We start from the raw sequence: 13,065 nt of genomic DNA on the forward strand, positions 1-13,065 counted from the left end.
GTCTTTTATCCTAGTTTTTAGAGGGCATCAGCAGCTTGCTTTTATGAAAAAGTAACAGCTAAATGCACTGCAAATAATTTGCAGTAATCCAGTTCAGTGATTCATGTGTCTGCTTTAATGGGTCATAATTCAGGATAAAGTAACTGAGTGCAGTCAGAGTGCAGACACTGCTTATGCCAGGGACAGTATCTCTTCATAAAACACACCTCAGCAGAAGCAGTTTGCCAGCCCCCTAATACCCTCTGATGTTTTGATGTCCTGCATATTTTTCCGATTAAGTTTTGAGTGCCATGTTTTTAGTTGTATTTCCACATTCATTATCCTCACGTAGACCCTTCAGCGGGTTTGCCATATATGATTATTTTTTTAATGATGCCTTTCTTTCCACTTCAGCAGTTTAATAATCTAGCACATGGCTGCTTCTCAGTACTCAGCATTCACCTCCCCAATACAGAAGAGGACATGTGCTTTGGCTTCAAAATTCCATTTGCCGCTTTAGCAATGCATATTCCCTACGGAACAACATTTGTTTGACATAACCATTCATTTTTATTACCTCTTTAAATATGTTTATCCAGAGTTATCAATAATCATAAATAACTGTATTCTCTGCTTGTTCTGGTTTGTTGTTTTTTTTTTCCAACAGACAAAATTGCTTACCCAGTACATATTAAATCTCGGCAAGTATGATCAAAACTACGACATCAGAGACCGTACAAGATTTATTAGGCAGCTTATTGTTCCGAGTGAGAAGAGTGGCGCTTTAAGCAAATATGCCAAAAAAATATTTCTGGCACAAAAACCTGCCCCGTTGCTTGAGTCTCCTTTCAGAGGTAGGGTTGCCAAAGTCAGTGTCTGTTATAAAAAGGAGTATGGGGATGTATTTCATTTTGATGCACTTAAAATAGTCATTTAGCGAAACTGTGTGAGCAGTATGCAAGTGTTGAAGAATAATATGCTTTCCACTCACTCATTTACTTGGAGCATTCCTAGTTTTATAGCTACACCACTTTAAGTTGGTATTTTACGCACGTCTTATTTACGAAATAATCATGAGCGTGGTGATCTGATTTTTATTGCATGTTGATTTTGAATTTGGTTTGAACAATAGTAGACCCACTATGTTCCCAGGAAGTAGAAACTTCACTTCTGTTTAAACAGACAGCTTTATCTCTTAAACACCATGGTGTATCTTAATAGCAAGATGTTATTGATTAGGTATTAATGTTCCCAGTAAGAATTATTGCCTTTAAGAAATAGCCTCTTCAGAGTTGATTTTATCTTTCAGAGAAGTTGACTAGCATTTTCTCAGGATTTTTTCCAAGGAAACAATTCAGTTTTATGCCCTTTAAAAAAAAAATGCTTAGTCCATTTGTAAACAGATTTTTTTGCTACTTTAATTTCTAAGTGGTTAAAACATCGAGGCAGTAAAACAGTAAAAGCAGCTCGGTTTGGTGAAGAAAAACTATTAAAATTCTGGATGTGTTTGTGCCAAGACATGTATATGGATTGTTTAACTGTGCTGTCATTCTTAATATTCACAGTAAAGTAATTTTTAGAGAAGCTACATTTCAGAGCAACACCTCTAAACACACTGACTGATTAGCTTTTTTATTGACCATTATGGGGGAGATTATTGTAATCTATGGACTGAAATCAGTTTTTTGACCTATGAAGAGCTTCCTAGTTTATATTTATTCCATGACATTTGAGGTAATATGCCAATTACCTTTAGACCTGATTAAGATTACTCTTTGTGGTATAGAGCTCACGTTGTTTATTGTGTATTTTCTTCTGTTTTTAATAGCTAGGGATCATTTCCAGCTTGGCACCTTATCTCACACTTTGAACACCAAAGCCACCGGGTACCTGGAGCTATCTAGTTGGCCGGAGGTGGCACCCGACCCATCGGTTCGAAATGTAGAAGTAATTGCATCGGTACGTTGACCTTTCCGAACGTAATTCCGTTCAAAGAATCAGGGATTCGTGGAAAGCCCGTTGTTTGGTTGAAAATATCTTTCTTTCATTTGAAATTTTAGTGTAGTTTTGGGGCATGTGCACATTAAGTAGCCTGGCGGTTTTCTGGCCCCTGCAGGAACGATGGGATCTTGGCTTTGTCCTGTTGTACCTGAGATATTGCTGTCCGTCAAGTAAATAGAAAAAGGTATAGGAGGTAAATAGAAAAGGAGAATCTATTCTATTTATTTTATTTTGTTAGTATGTTTGGTTTTGTTCTCTGTCTCCCCCTTTTTAGACTGTGAGCCCACTGTTGGGTAGGGACTGTCTCTATATGTTGCCAACTTGTACTTCCCAAGCGCTTAGTACAGTGCTCTGCACACAGTAAGCACTCAATAAATACGATTGATTGATTGATTGATTAAATAAGGATTGAGCTTCTATCATAGTTCCTATGCTGAATGAGTGTTTATACACGTGCAAGTGTGTCTTCAGTTCCAATGATGTTGACCACTGTCCATTTGAACTTAACAATAATAATAATGATGGTATTCATTAAGCGCTTACTATATGCCAAGCACTGTTCTAAGCGCTGGGGTAGATACAAGGAAATCAGGTTGTCCCACGTGGGGCTCAAGATCTTAATCACCGTTTTACAGATGGGGTAACTGAGACACAGAGAAGTTAAGTGATTTGTCATTCATTCATTCATTCAATCGTATTTATTGAGCACTTACTGTGTGCAGAGCACTGTACTAAGCGCTTGGAAAGTACAATTGGGCAATTGTCCAAGGTTCAATTTGTCCAAAGTCACACAGCTGATAAGTGGCAGAGCCGGGATTAGAACTCACGACCTGTATATACCTGTATATATCAGGTACATGTATACCTATATATACAGGTATGTACCTGTATATATAGGTATACATGTTTGTACATATTTATTACTCTATTTATTTATTTATTTATTTTACTTGGACATATCTATTCTATTTATTTTATTTTGTTAGGATGTTTGGTTTTGTTCTCTGTCTCTCCCTTTTAGACTGTGAGCCCACTGTTGGGTAGGGACCGTCTCTATATGTTGCCAACTTGTACTTCCCAAGCACTTAGTACAGTGCTCTGCACACAGTAAGCGCTCAGTAAATACAATTGATTGATTGACCTCTGAATCTGAAGCCCAGGCTCTTTCCACTAAGCCACGCTGAACTTCCTTTCTCGGTTTGTTGGCTGCACGTCAACATTTTTCTCTTAAGTCGTGGATTGTTTTCTCCAAGCACAAATTCATTTGGGCGTGCTTCCTTCCAGTTTTTTTTCATTTTTCGTCATCTCAGAATGCATATGACTTGATATAAAAGAATGTTCCAGCGGTCGAGAGACAGAATGGCACATCGGGGTTGAAGATCAAGGCTGCCACGTGGCAGCAGCAGCCGTTTTTCCAAGGTTTCTAAGTTGAGGGAAAAGGTGGCAGCGTTCCCGGTTTATTCCCAGTTTGTCATGCCAACCTGCCAGCCTTCCTTATCCCCTGCAGTCACTTTGCCCTCTCCCAGTCCCCTCCTCACCAGGTATAAATAAATGTTGGGAACCGAGGGGCTTTTCCCCCAACTGCTACCGACCAACTACCATAAGAAAGCTCTGCCCGAACACTAATCCTGTGATGAGTAATTGGCAGTGAACCCGATCAAGGAGAAAGGAAATTAAGATTCCTTCCGAAAGACTCAGCAAAGGCAACAGCCTACCAGTATGAATGCACACTTTTGTTCTTTTCAAGTTGTGGTATAAAAAAATTTCCATCTCTACGAGGTCACTTTTTTGGTCTCATTTGCTTTTTCAGGCTTGAGGAGGCGTGGTCAGTAATAGAGAAGCCGTGTGGCTCAGTGGAAAGAGCCTGGGCTTTGGAGTCAGAGGTCATGGGTTCAAATCCCGGCCCCGCCACTTGTCAGCTGTGTGACTTTGGGCAAGTCACTTCGCTTCTCTGTGCCTCAGTCCCCTCATCTGTAGAATGGGGGTTAAGATTGTGAGCCCCACGTGGGACAACCTGATCACCTTATATCCCCCCAGCGCTTAGAACAGTGCTTTGCACATAGTAAGCGTTTAACAAATACCATCATCATCATTATTATTATTATTATTATTATTGTTCAAAGCAAAGGGTCTATGGTTTGCCCTCCTGAAGTGCTCTTTGATTTCTAATACCAGAAGAATGCCACTGGAAAAAACAGAGGTTTTCTATCACTGAAGATTGATTCCCCCTTTTAGACTGTGAGCCCACTGATGGGTAGGGACTGTCTCTATATGTTGCCAACTTGTACTTCCCAAGCGCTTAGTACAGTGCTCTGCACACAGTAAGCTCTCAATAAATACGATTGATGATGATGATGATTGATATAAGACCCATCTTTTAGGAGGATTAGGTGGTTTCTGCTTTAAAAGCAGTATGAGCTCTTACGATCTGGTTACTCATAAGTCCTTAGAAGAGTTCTTGCTGCATTTCAATTAGCTGTTCTTCAGTATAGTGCTTGGCTACTGAGTTGGCTTAATTGATGTTATCAACTTATCACGAAAAGCAGCATGTAGAAAGCATAAAGTGACATCTTTGATCCAAAGGACAACGTTATAGAATCAATAATAATAACAGTTGTGGTAATTGTTAAGCATTTGCTATGTGCCAGGTACTGTACTAAGTACTGGGGTAGTTACAAGATAAGTGGGTTGGACACAGCCCCTGTCCCACATAAGGCTCACAGTCTTCACCCTGATTTTACAGATGAGGTAACCGAGGCACAGAGAAGTGATTTGCCCAAGGTCACAAAGCAGACAAGTGGAGGAGCCAGGATTAATAACAATAATAATAATAATAATGATGATGGTATTTGCTAAGCGCTTACTATGTGCAAAGCACTGTTCTAAGCTCTGGGGGAATACAGTGATCAGGTTGTCCCACGTGGGGCTCAAAGTCTTAATCCCCATTTTACAGAGGAGGTAGCTGAGGCCAGAGAAGTGAAGTGACTTGCCCAAAGTCACACAGCTGACAAGTGGCGGAGCCGGGATTAGAACCCATGCCCTCTGACTCCCAAGCCCGGGCTCTTTCCACTGAGCCACGCTGCAGGTCCTCCAACTTCTAGGCCCATGCTCTTTCCACTAGGCCACCCTTAAAGTGTTATTGGACAGCCACTGCAATTTAAATAATAATAATGGTATTTGTTGAACGCTTACTATGTGCCGAGCACCGTTCTGAGCGCTGGTCTGACCCTGCAGGGGCACCTGTATATGTTCAAAAGAGAATATGAACCTCATTTCTCCACCTTTCCAAAGATGGTGACAGATATTACAGCCCGGCAGGCCTTTCCACACCAAGTGTGCAGGAAGCGTCCCCTTTTTCATGATGGGGCTGCTCTGTGCAAGCCCTGTCACTGTTTAGGACTCTGCACTTGTTTCAAAACCTCCGTGCTATTTCTATTCACATTCTAATAGCCGCCCCTTGTACGTTAGCCCGCAAGAGCAGGATCTTGCTGTAATGCCTCTGTAATTCAGACTACTGGCTTCTGCGGTACATGACTTCCTCACTGCTTTTTTATGGTATTAAGTGCTTACTATGTGCCAGGCACTGTACTAAGTGCTGGGGTAGATACAAGCTAATCAGGTTGGACACAGTCCATGTCCCACATGGGGCTCCTAGGGGCTTGGGAGAGTACAATACAGGAGAATTGGCTGAAATGTTCCCTGCCCATAAGGAGTTATTTATTTTACTTGTACATATCTATTCTATTCATTTTATTTTGTTAGTATGTTTGGTTTTGTTCTCTGTCTCCCCCTTTTAGACTGTGAGCCCACTGTTGGGTAGGGACTGTCTCTATATGTTGCCAACTTGTACTTCTCAATTAATTAATTAATTTACGGTAGAGATAACTGAGACACAAAGAAGGAAATGACTTACCCAAGGCCCCACAGCAGACAAGTGGTTGGAGCCAGGATTAGAACGCAGTTCCTGCTAATTTCCAGTCCCGTGCTCTATCCATTAGATCATGCTGCTTCTCTGCTTGCTGCTTGCCATAAAATGATTGTCCGAATAATCTGTTTTCCTCCATCCTAATCCCTTCCCAGCACAGTGACCCTGATTCCCATAGCATGGACTTGTTGCCGGTAAAACCGGTGGTTTTCTGGAGCCTCTGCAGTGGCAACCTTCTTATTTCCGTTTGGAATATGAAAATTAGCTTTTGTGGCGGGAAACTAGTCTAGAAGCAAAATGCAGCATCTCATTCACCCATACTAGGTCAGGTAGAACTCTAATTTTGTATACTATTTCATTGGTACTCTACCAAGTGCTTTGTTCAGTGTTCTGCACACAGTAAGTATTCAGTAAATATGACTGATTGGTCTGGAATTTGATGCAATTTTGATATCAGACCCGCTGAAATGTTAGTTTGTAAAAAGGAGAAAACAATTGTGGTGTAGAAAGTTACAAATGTAACTTTAATCAACTGCAGTTTCAGCCATTTTGAAAGTTGTATTTGCATTAAAGATCCCCTCCTGTTCCACAAAAATCCCAATCAGTTTGCCATGTGTGTGGAGAACCCAGGATTCTCAGAAACTGATTTTTCAGGTGAGAAATCTACTGCGGTGGATGGCATTTTGAGATTCATTTTCTCAACTAGATGATGAGTGTCAGAAGTCATCACATAACCCAATTCAATTTCTAGAAAAATGTGATTAGCGTGGTGAATTCAGAGTACTAGAGACCAGAAGTAGTGGGTTTCAAGTGACCCAGATTAAGATTATGTGATGTTTTTTCATTGATGGCTAATATGAATAGCTTGGCCTTTTGGTTAGAATATAATACTCATCAGGAAATCAGGCATTCTGGGCTCTGGTACTGCTTCTCATATCAATTTCCTGGCCAGTGCAGGTCTCTTACACTCATTTTACTTACCTCATTTTATTTGGAAAGCAGAATTAGCATCTGCTGACAAAGTCCTGTGCAGGGATGTTGTAAATAAATGCAACAATGCAAATAAAACACTTAGCGCTCACTGTCTAAGCATTTTTAGTCACAAGAAATTCAAGTTGTACCAATATTTTGGAATTCAAAAGTTTATGGAGATGGTTTTGCTTTCTGGGCTTTTGACCGCAATTATTTGTGTCTTTAAATGAACTTTTTCAAAGTGGAATATGTTAAAAAGGGGATCAAAAATTGTATAAACAGGTTGTGCATAACTGAATATTCCGAAAGAATGACCCTGGGCAAGCCACTTAGCTCCTCTGTGCCTCAGTTACCTCCTCTGTAAAGTGGGGAGTAAGACTGTGAGCCCCATGTGGGACAGGGAATGTGTCCAACCCGATTTGCTTCTGTCTGTTCCAGTAGTTAGTGCAGTGCCTGGCACATAGTAAGTGCGTAATGAGTACCACAGTTAATTAGGGGAAATGATGGTATGTTTTATGTTTAATTTAATACAACACTAAGTTGTTCATTTAGTTTCTCTCTTCTGTCATTGCTGGCTTGCTTTTCATTTTTCACTTTTTGTTTTAGGACTGGGAAATTGCAACAAATTAAACATGTTAGATGAACTCTTTCAGAAAACGACAGAAACTGTGGTGCCATATTCAGCAAAATGTAAATTTGTATGTGCTGTAAGCAAAATTATCAACTTTAGTGTTAACATTTAGGGGGATTTTGCGGGATTGGAATGCTGCTATTCGTCTTATTTAAAACGCAGGAGCAGTTTGGTGGAAAAGGATATGTGCAGAAAAGAAGTTAGTTATGTGTGAAATTGTATTTCATTTACAATTATTCACTTGACATTTATTGAACGTCAATATTCGCCCTAACTCTCTATGGGATGCTATAGATTCATTCATTCATTCAATCGTATTTGTTGAGCGCTTACTGTGTGCAGAGCACTGTACTAAGCGCTTGGGAAGTACAAGTTGGTAACGTTTAGAGACGGTCCCTACCCAACAGCAGGCTCACAGTCTATAGATGGGCATACACAGCTTAATCGTGCTTATTGAGCACTTACTATGAGCGGAGCACTGTACCAAGCGCTTGGGAGAGTACAGTACAGCAGAATTGGCTGAAATGTTCCCTGCCCATAAGGAGTTATTTATTTTACTTGTACATATCTATTCTATTTATTTTATTTTGTTAGTATGTTTGGTTTTGTTCTCTGTCTCCCCCTTTTAGACTGTGAGCCCACTGTTGGGTAGGGACTGTCTCTATATGTTGCCAACTTGTACTTCCCAAGCGCTTAGTACAGTGCTCTGCACACAGTAAGCGCTCAATAAATACGATTGATGATGATGATGATGATGAGTTCACAGTCTAGGCAAAGTCCATATCTCCAGGACGTACCAAGTAGTCGTATAGAGAATAGAGAAGCAGCGTGGCTTAGTGGAAAGAGCCAGAGCTTGGGAGTCAAAGTCATGGGTTCTAATTTCACCCCAGCCACTTGTCAGCTGTGTGACTTTGGGCAAGTCACCGAACTTCTCTGTGCCTCTGTTCCCTCATCTGTAAAATGGGGGTGAAGACCGCGAGCCCCACGTTGGACAATCTGATGACCTTGTATCCTCCCCAGCTCTTAGAACAGTGCTTTGCACGTAGTAAGTGCTTAACAAATGCCATTATTAATTAATTAGATGCTGAAATCACATCCTACAACCAAAGCTGGTGGTGCAAGAGAGAAAGGAGGAGGGTGTAATCCAAAACCTTGATAGAGAGGACTACAGCGTGTTACAGCGTGACCTAATGGATAGAGCATGGGCTTGGCAGTCAGAGGGACTTGGATTCTAATCCCAGCTCTGCCGCTTTTATGTTGTGTGACCTTGAACCCGTCACTTAGCTTTTCTGTGCCTCAGTTGCTTCTTCTGGAAAATGGGGATTAAGATTTCTGTCCCATGTGGGACAGGGACTGTGTCCAACCTGATTATCTTTTAGACTGTGAGCCCACTGTCTTTTAGACTGTGAGCCCACTGTTGGGTAGGGACTGTCTCTATATGTTGCCAATTTGTACTTCCCAAGCGCTTAGTACAGTGCTCTGCACATAGTAAGCGCTCAATAAATACAATTGATGATGATGATGATGATTATCTTCTATCTACCCCTGCATTTAACCCAGGGCCCAGCACATTGCAGGAGCTTAACAAATGCCATAAAAAAGAAAGAAAGATTGATGGCTTCCTTTAAGAGGTGGGCCCAAAGCAATGTGGCTCAATGGAAAGCGCACGGGCTTGGGAGTCGGAGGTCATGGGTTCAAATCCTGGCTCTGCCACTTGTCAGCTTTGTGACTTTGGGCAAATCACTTCACTTCTCTGTGCCTCAGTTCCCTCATCTGTAAAATGGGGATTAAGACTCTGAGCCCCACGTGGGACAACCTCATCATCTTGTATCCTCCCCAGTGCTTAGAACAGTGCTTTGCACATAGTAAGCACTTAACAAATGCCGTCATTATTATACTTTGAGTGATAATTTAATTGGCTGATAAGAGAGTGGTATATAATTATCTTGAGACCTCTCCTGAGTGTAAATAGGTATCCTATTAAATCATAAGAACAGACATAAATGGGAAAGCATTAAAAATATTCAAGCATTGTAGTTGTGAGAATTGAGTAAAGTCTCCATCAGATAAATATCATAGAAGCTATTGGCTATTTCATTGAGGTCGGCAATATTCTGTAATTAGGGGTCAATCAATTAGTGGTATTTATTGAGCACTTGCCGTATGCAGAGCAATGTTTTAAGCAATACAATACAATAACTTTGGTAGTCACATTCCCTACCCACAACAAGCTTACAGTCTAAGATCTCTAGTACATGCTAGCTTTAATTTTATTATAATATGCCCTGCCTCTTTTTTTTTTTTTTTTTTTTACCAGGTGACAGAGAGGACATCTGTATTAGGCAGAGCAAAGAAAGAGAAACTTGATGAAAAGTTTTATTCCGAATCTGAAGAGGAAGAAGAAGAGTCTAGCAGTAGCAGTGGCAGCGGTTTGTATTTTGGAGTTGCATTTTGCAGTTCATTATATCATCTATTTCTTTGGGAAAACATTGGATAATGAAGTTGTAGAAATTGGGAAATTAGGTTTTGCTTTACAGGCTGTCTTCGGTTTTATAATAAAATTGGTTATTTGAAAGCTTTATCTTAAAAATACGAAAGTTGGAACCAGTTTCGTCATAGAAACAGTGTTATAAATTGGGGATTGGTTCCTGAACAAAGATTGACTATTCTTTTTTTTCTTTTACCAAAATGGCCCAGAATTGTGCACTCAATCGATTTTAGATGAGTATTTTAACTCCATTAATGTATTCACATTGTCAGAGAGATTACACGGTCAGGTAACTGACTTCTACTTCATCAGAGTAAAGTGGACCAATCAACCCTTCCTTGTGACTCTGCCTGGCAGGGGAAAGAGAAAAAGAGACTACAAGTTTCCCTCATGAACAGTCACCAGTGAGGGAGGATATTTATCGGGCATCTGTTGTGACAAGGACATTTTAGTAAGTGCTTAGGAACGTCCTTGCCCTCAAGAAGTTTACAGTCTAATGAACTAACTTCTTTAATGTGAGCTAGAGAAAATGTAGGTTTCTCTGTAGCCATTTCATACAGGAGCATTGGATTGGATGTACCTAAGTCCTTTCCCAGCTCATTATGTTACGGGAATATTTGGGTAGGGAAGAGAATGGACAATTGCAGGATACCTCAGCAGAGGGCTGTATTTGGACAAGGCAATCAGGGAGAGCAGAACAAACATTTTGAAGACAGTGGGGCAGAGTTTCAAGCAAGGTGGTATAGCAAGAGATTAAAGGAAGGCAACAAAAACAGCTTGATTGCACCCTATATTCACCCCTCCCTCAGCCCCACAGCACTTATGTCCATATCCATAATTTATTCCTTTATATTAATGCCTGTCTCCCACTCTAGACTATATGCTTGTTGTGAGCAGGGCAGGGGTCTGCCAACTCCATTGTGCTGTACTCTCCCAAGTGCTTAGCATAGTGCTCTGCACACAGTAAGCACTCAATAAATGCGATTGATTGGTGAGAGGCAATCAGGAGAGCAGCTGTTCTCCTCAAGCAGACACCTGGGGAAGAATAAAAAAAGCGGGTAGTTCTTTTTTAAAAAAGTAACAGGAGCTGCAGTTGTCACACCGTAGTGCAGGAAGGGATTTTGATTGTCATTCACACATCATGGCATTTTCAGTATTAATTGAGCACCTGCCTGGTGTAGCAGCAATGTACTAGCCTCTGGGAGAGTACAGAAATGGAGAAGACAGTTACATAAGCCTTTTCATGCACATTTACACACGTGGATAGGATTAAAGATGAACAGCATTATCCAACCGAACATATCAGTCAGTGGTATTTATTGAGCCCTTACCAAGTGCAGGGCACTGTATATTAAGTGCTTGGGAGAGTAAGCTACAACACAGTCATAGTTTCCTGCTCATCAGGAGCTTACAGTCTAGAAGGAGAGACAGGCATTAAAATAAATTACAAATAAGTGCTGGGTGGCTGAGGGTGGGGTGAATATCAAATGCTTATAGGATGCAGGATCAAGTGCCGAAGTGACGGAGAAGGGAGAGGAAAATGAGGGCTGAGTCAGGGAAGACCTCTCAGAGGAGATGAGATTTTAATCAAGCTTTGAGGATGGGGAGAGTTGTGGTCTGTCAAATATGAAATGGGAGGGAGTTCCAGGCCAGATGGAGCCCGCACACTTTGCTCCTCTAATGCCAAGATACTCCGTGTAGCTCAATCTCATCTATCTCTCTGCCGACCCGTGACCCACGTACTGGGTTGCAGTAGGAAATCAGAGAGGTAAGGTAGGAGGGGGTGGGATAATTAGGAGCTTTAAAGCCATTGATAAGGAGTTTCTGTTAATGGGAAGGAGGTTGGGGAATCACTGGAGGTTCATGAGGAGTGGAGAGATAGATTGAACTTTTTTTTAGAAAAAAGATCTGGGCAGCAGAGTGAAGTCAGGAAAGACAGGAAGCAGGGAGGACAGCGAGGAGGCAGTTGCATTTTTCAAGGGATGAAAGGATAAGTGCTTGGATCAGTGTAGTAACCATTGGATGGAGTGGACAGGGAGGATTTTTAGCGATTGAAGGTAGGATGGCAAGATTTGTATCCACTTCATATATATTTTTACAAGTTTAAGATTCAGCTACAAATCCAGAATACTCCTGTTTCAACTCCCAAAGAACATTGCATGAGCCGCATTTCAAATCCCCATACTACAACTACTTTTAGTAGTTGTTATTTTGCCCTTTTAATTATGTAAGCAAAAACAGAAGATGGCTTTTTTTAATAGCATTTATTAAGCGCTTACTATGTGCAAAGCACTGTTCTAAGCTCTGGGGAGGTTACAAGGTGATCAGGTTGTCCCACGGGGGGCTCACAGTCTTAATCCCCATTTTACAGATGAGGGAACTGAGGCACAGAAAAGGTAAGTGACTTGCCCAAAGTCACACAGCTGACAATTGGCAGAGCCGGGATTTGAACCCATGACCTCTGACTCCAAAACCCACGCTCTTTCCACTGAGCCACGCTGCTTCTCATTAAAATGAGAATAGTCAAAAATGCAAGTGTTTTCATTCTTTTGGAGACTAGTGCATAGCCTAGATGTGAAATTCAGTAGCAGAGGACAAGAGGGAATATTTTTTGTTTTTCAGAGAGTGAATCCGGCAGTGAAAGTGAAGTAAGCGGAAAGAAAGATAGTAGCAGTGAAGATAGTAGTGAAGACTCTTCAAGTGAGAGTGAGAGTGAATCCGAATCAGAAAACCAGAAGGGAACAGCAAAGATGAAATGTAAATCTGCCCAGGAGAGGTAAGTCTGATTATTTTTCTTGTCAGTAGGAATAAGTTATTGGATAAAACTCATTTATAATGTTTCCCCAATCAAAAATTTCTCCTAAATTTAAAGTAGGAGTATCGGGTTGTAAAAAGTATTCGCTGTTTGCATGAATTAATTTATTTGCATGAATTAATTGTTTTGTTTTGTCGTCTGCCTCCCCCTTCTAGACTGTGAGCTTGTTGTTGGGTAGGGACCGTCTCTACATGTTAGCAATTCGTACTTCCCAAGCGCTTAGTACAGTGCTCTGCACACAGTAGGCACTCAAT

General features: G+C 41.0%; 1 protein-coding gene across 2 annotated transcripts in view; it reads left to right on the forward strand.

Annotated features, from left to right (window-relative positions):
* Positions 1–13,065, forward strand: part of AP3B1 (adaptor related protein complex 3 subunit beta 1) — a 266,204-nt gene that overhangs the window by 158,292 nt on the left and 94,847 nt on the right. For both annotated transcript variants that reach the window (XM_038765458.1, XM_038765459.1), the window contains exons 16-19: positions 647–833; positions 1,808–1,938; positions 9,826–9,937; positions 12,619–12,772. In XM_038765458.1, coding sequence (XP_038621386.1) covers positions 647–833; positions 1,808–1,938; positions 9,826–9,937; positions 12,619–12,772 — 584 coding nt within the window. The remainder of the gene's footprint in view (positions 1–646; positions 834–1,807; positions 1,939–9,825; positions 9,938–12,618; positions 12,773–13,065) is intronic.

The sequence above is a fragment of the Tachyglossus aculeatus genome, chromosome 23 (assembly GCF_015852505.1).
Source record: "Tachyglossus aculeatus isolate mTacAcu1 chromosome 23, mTacAcu1.pri, whole genome shotgun sequence".
NCBI lineage: Eukaryota > Metazoa > Chordata > Mammalia > Monotremata > Tachyglossidae > Tachyglossus > Tachyglossus aculeatus.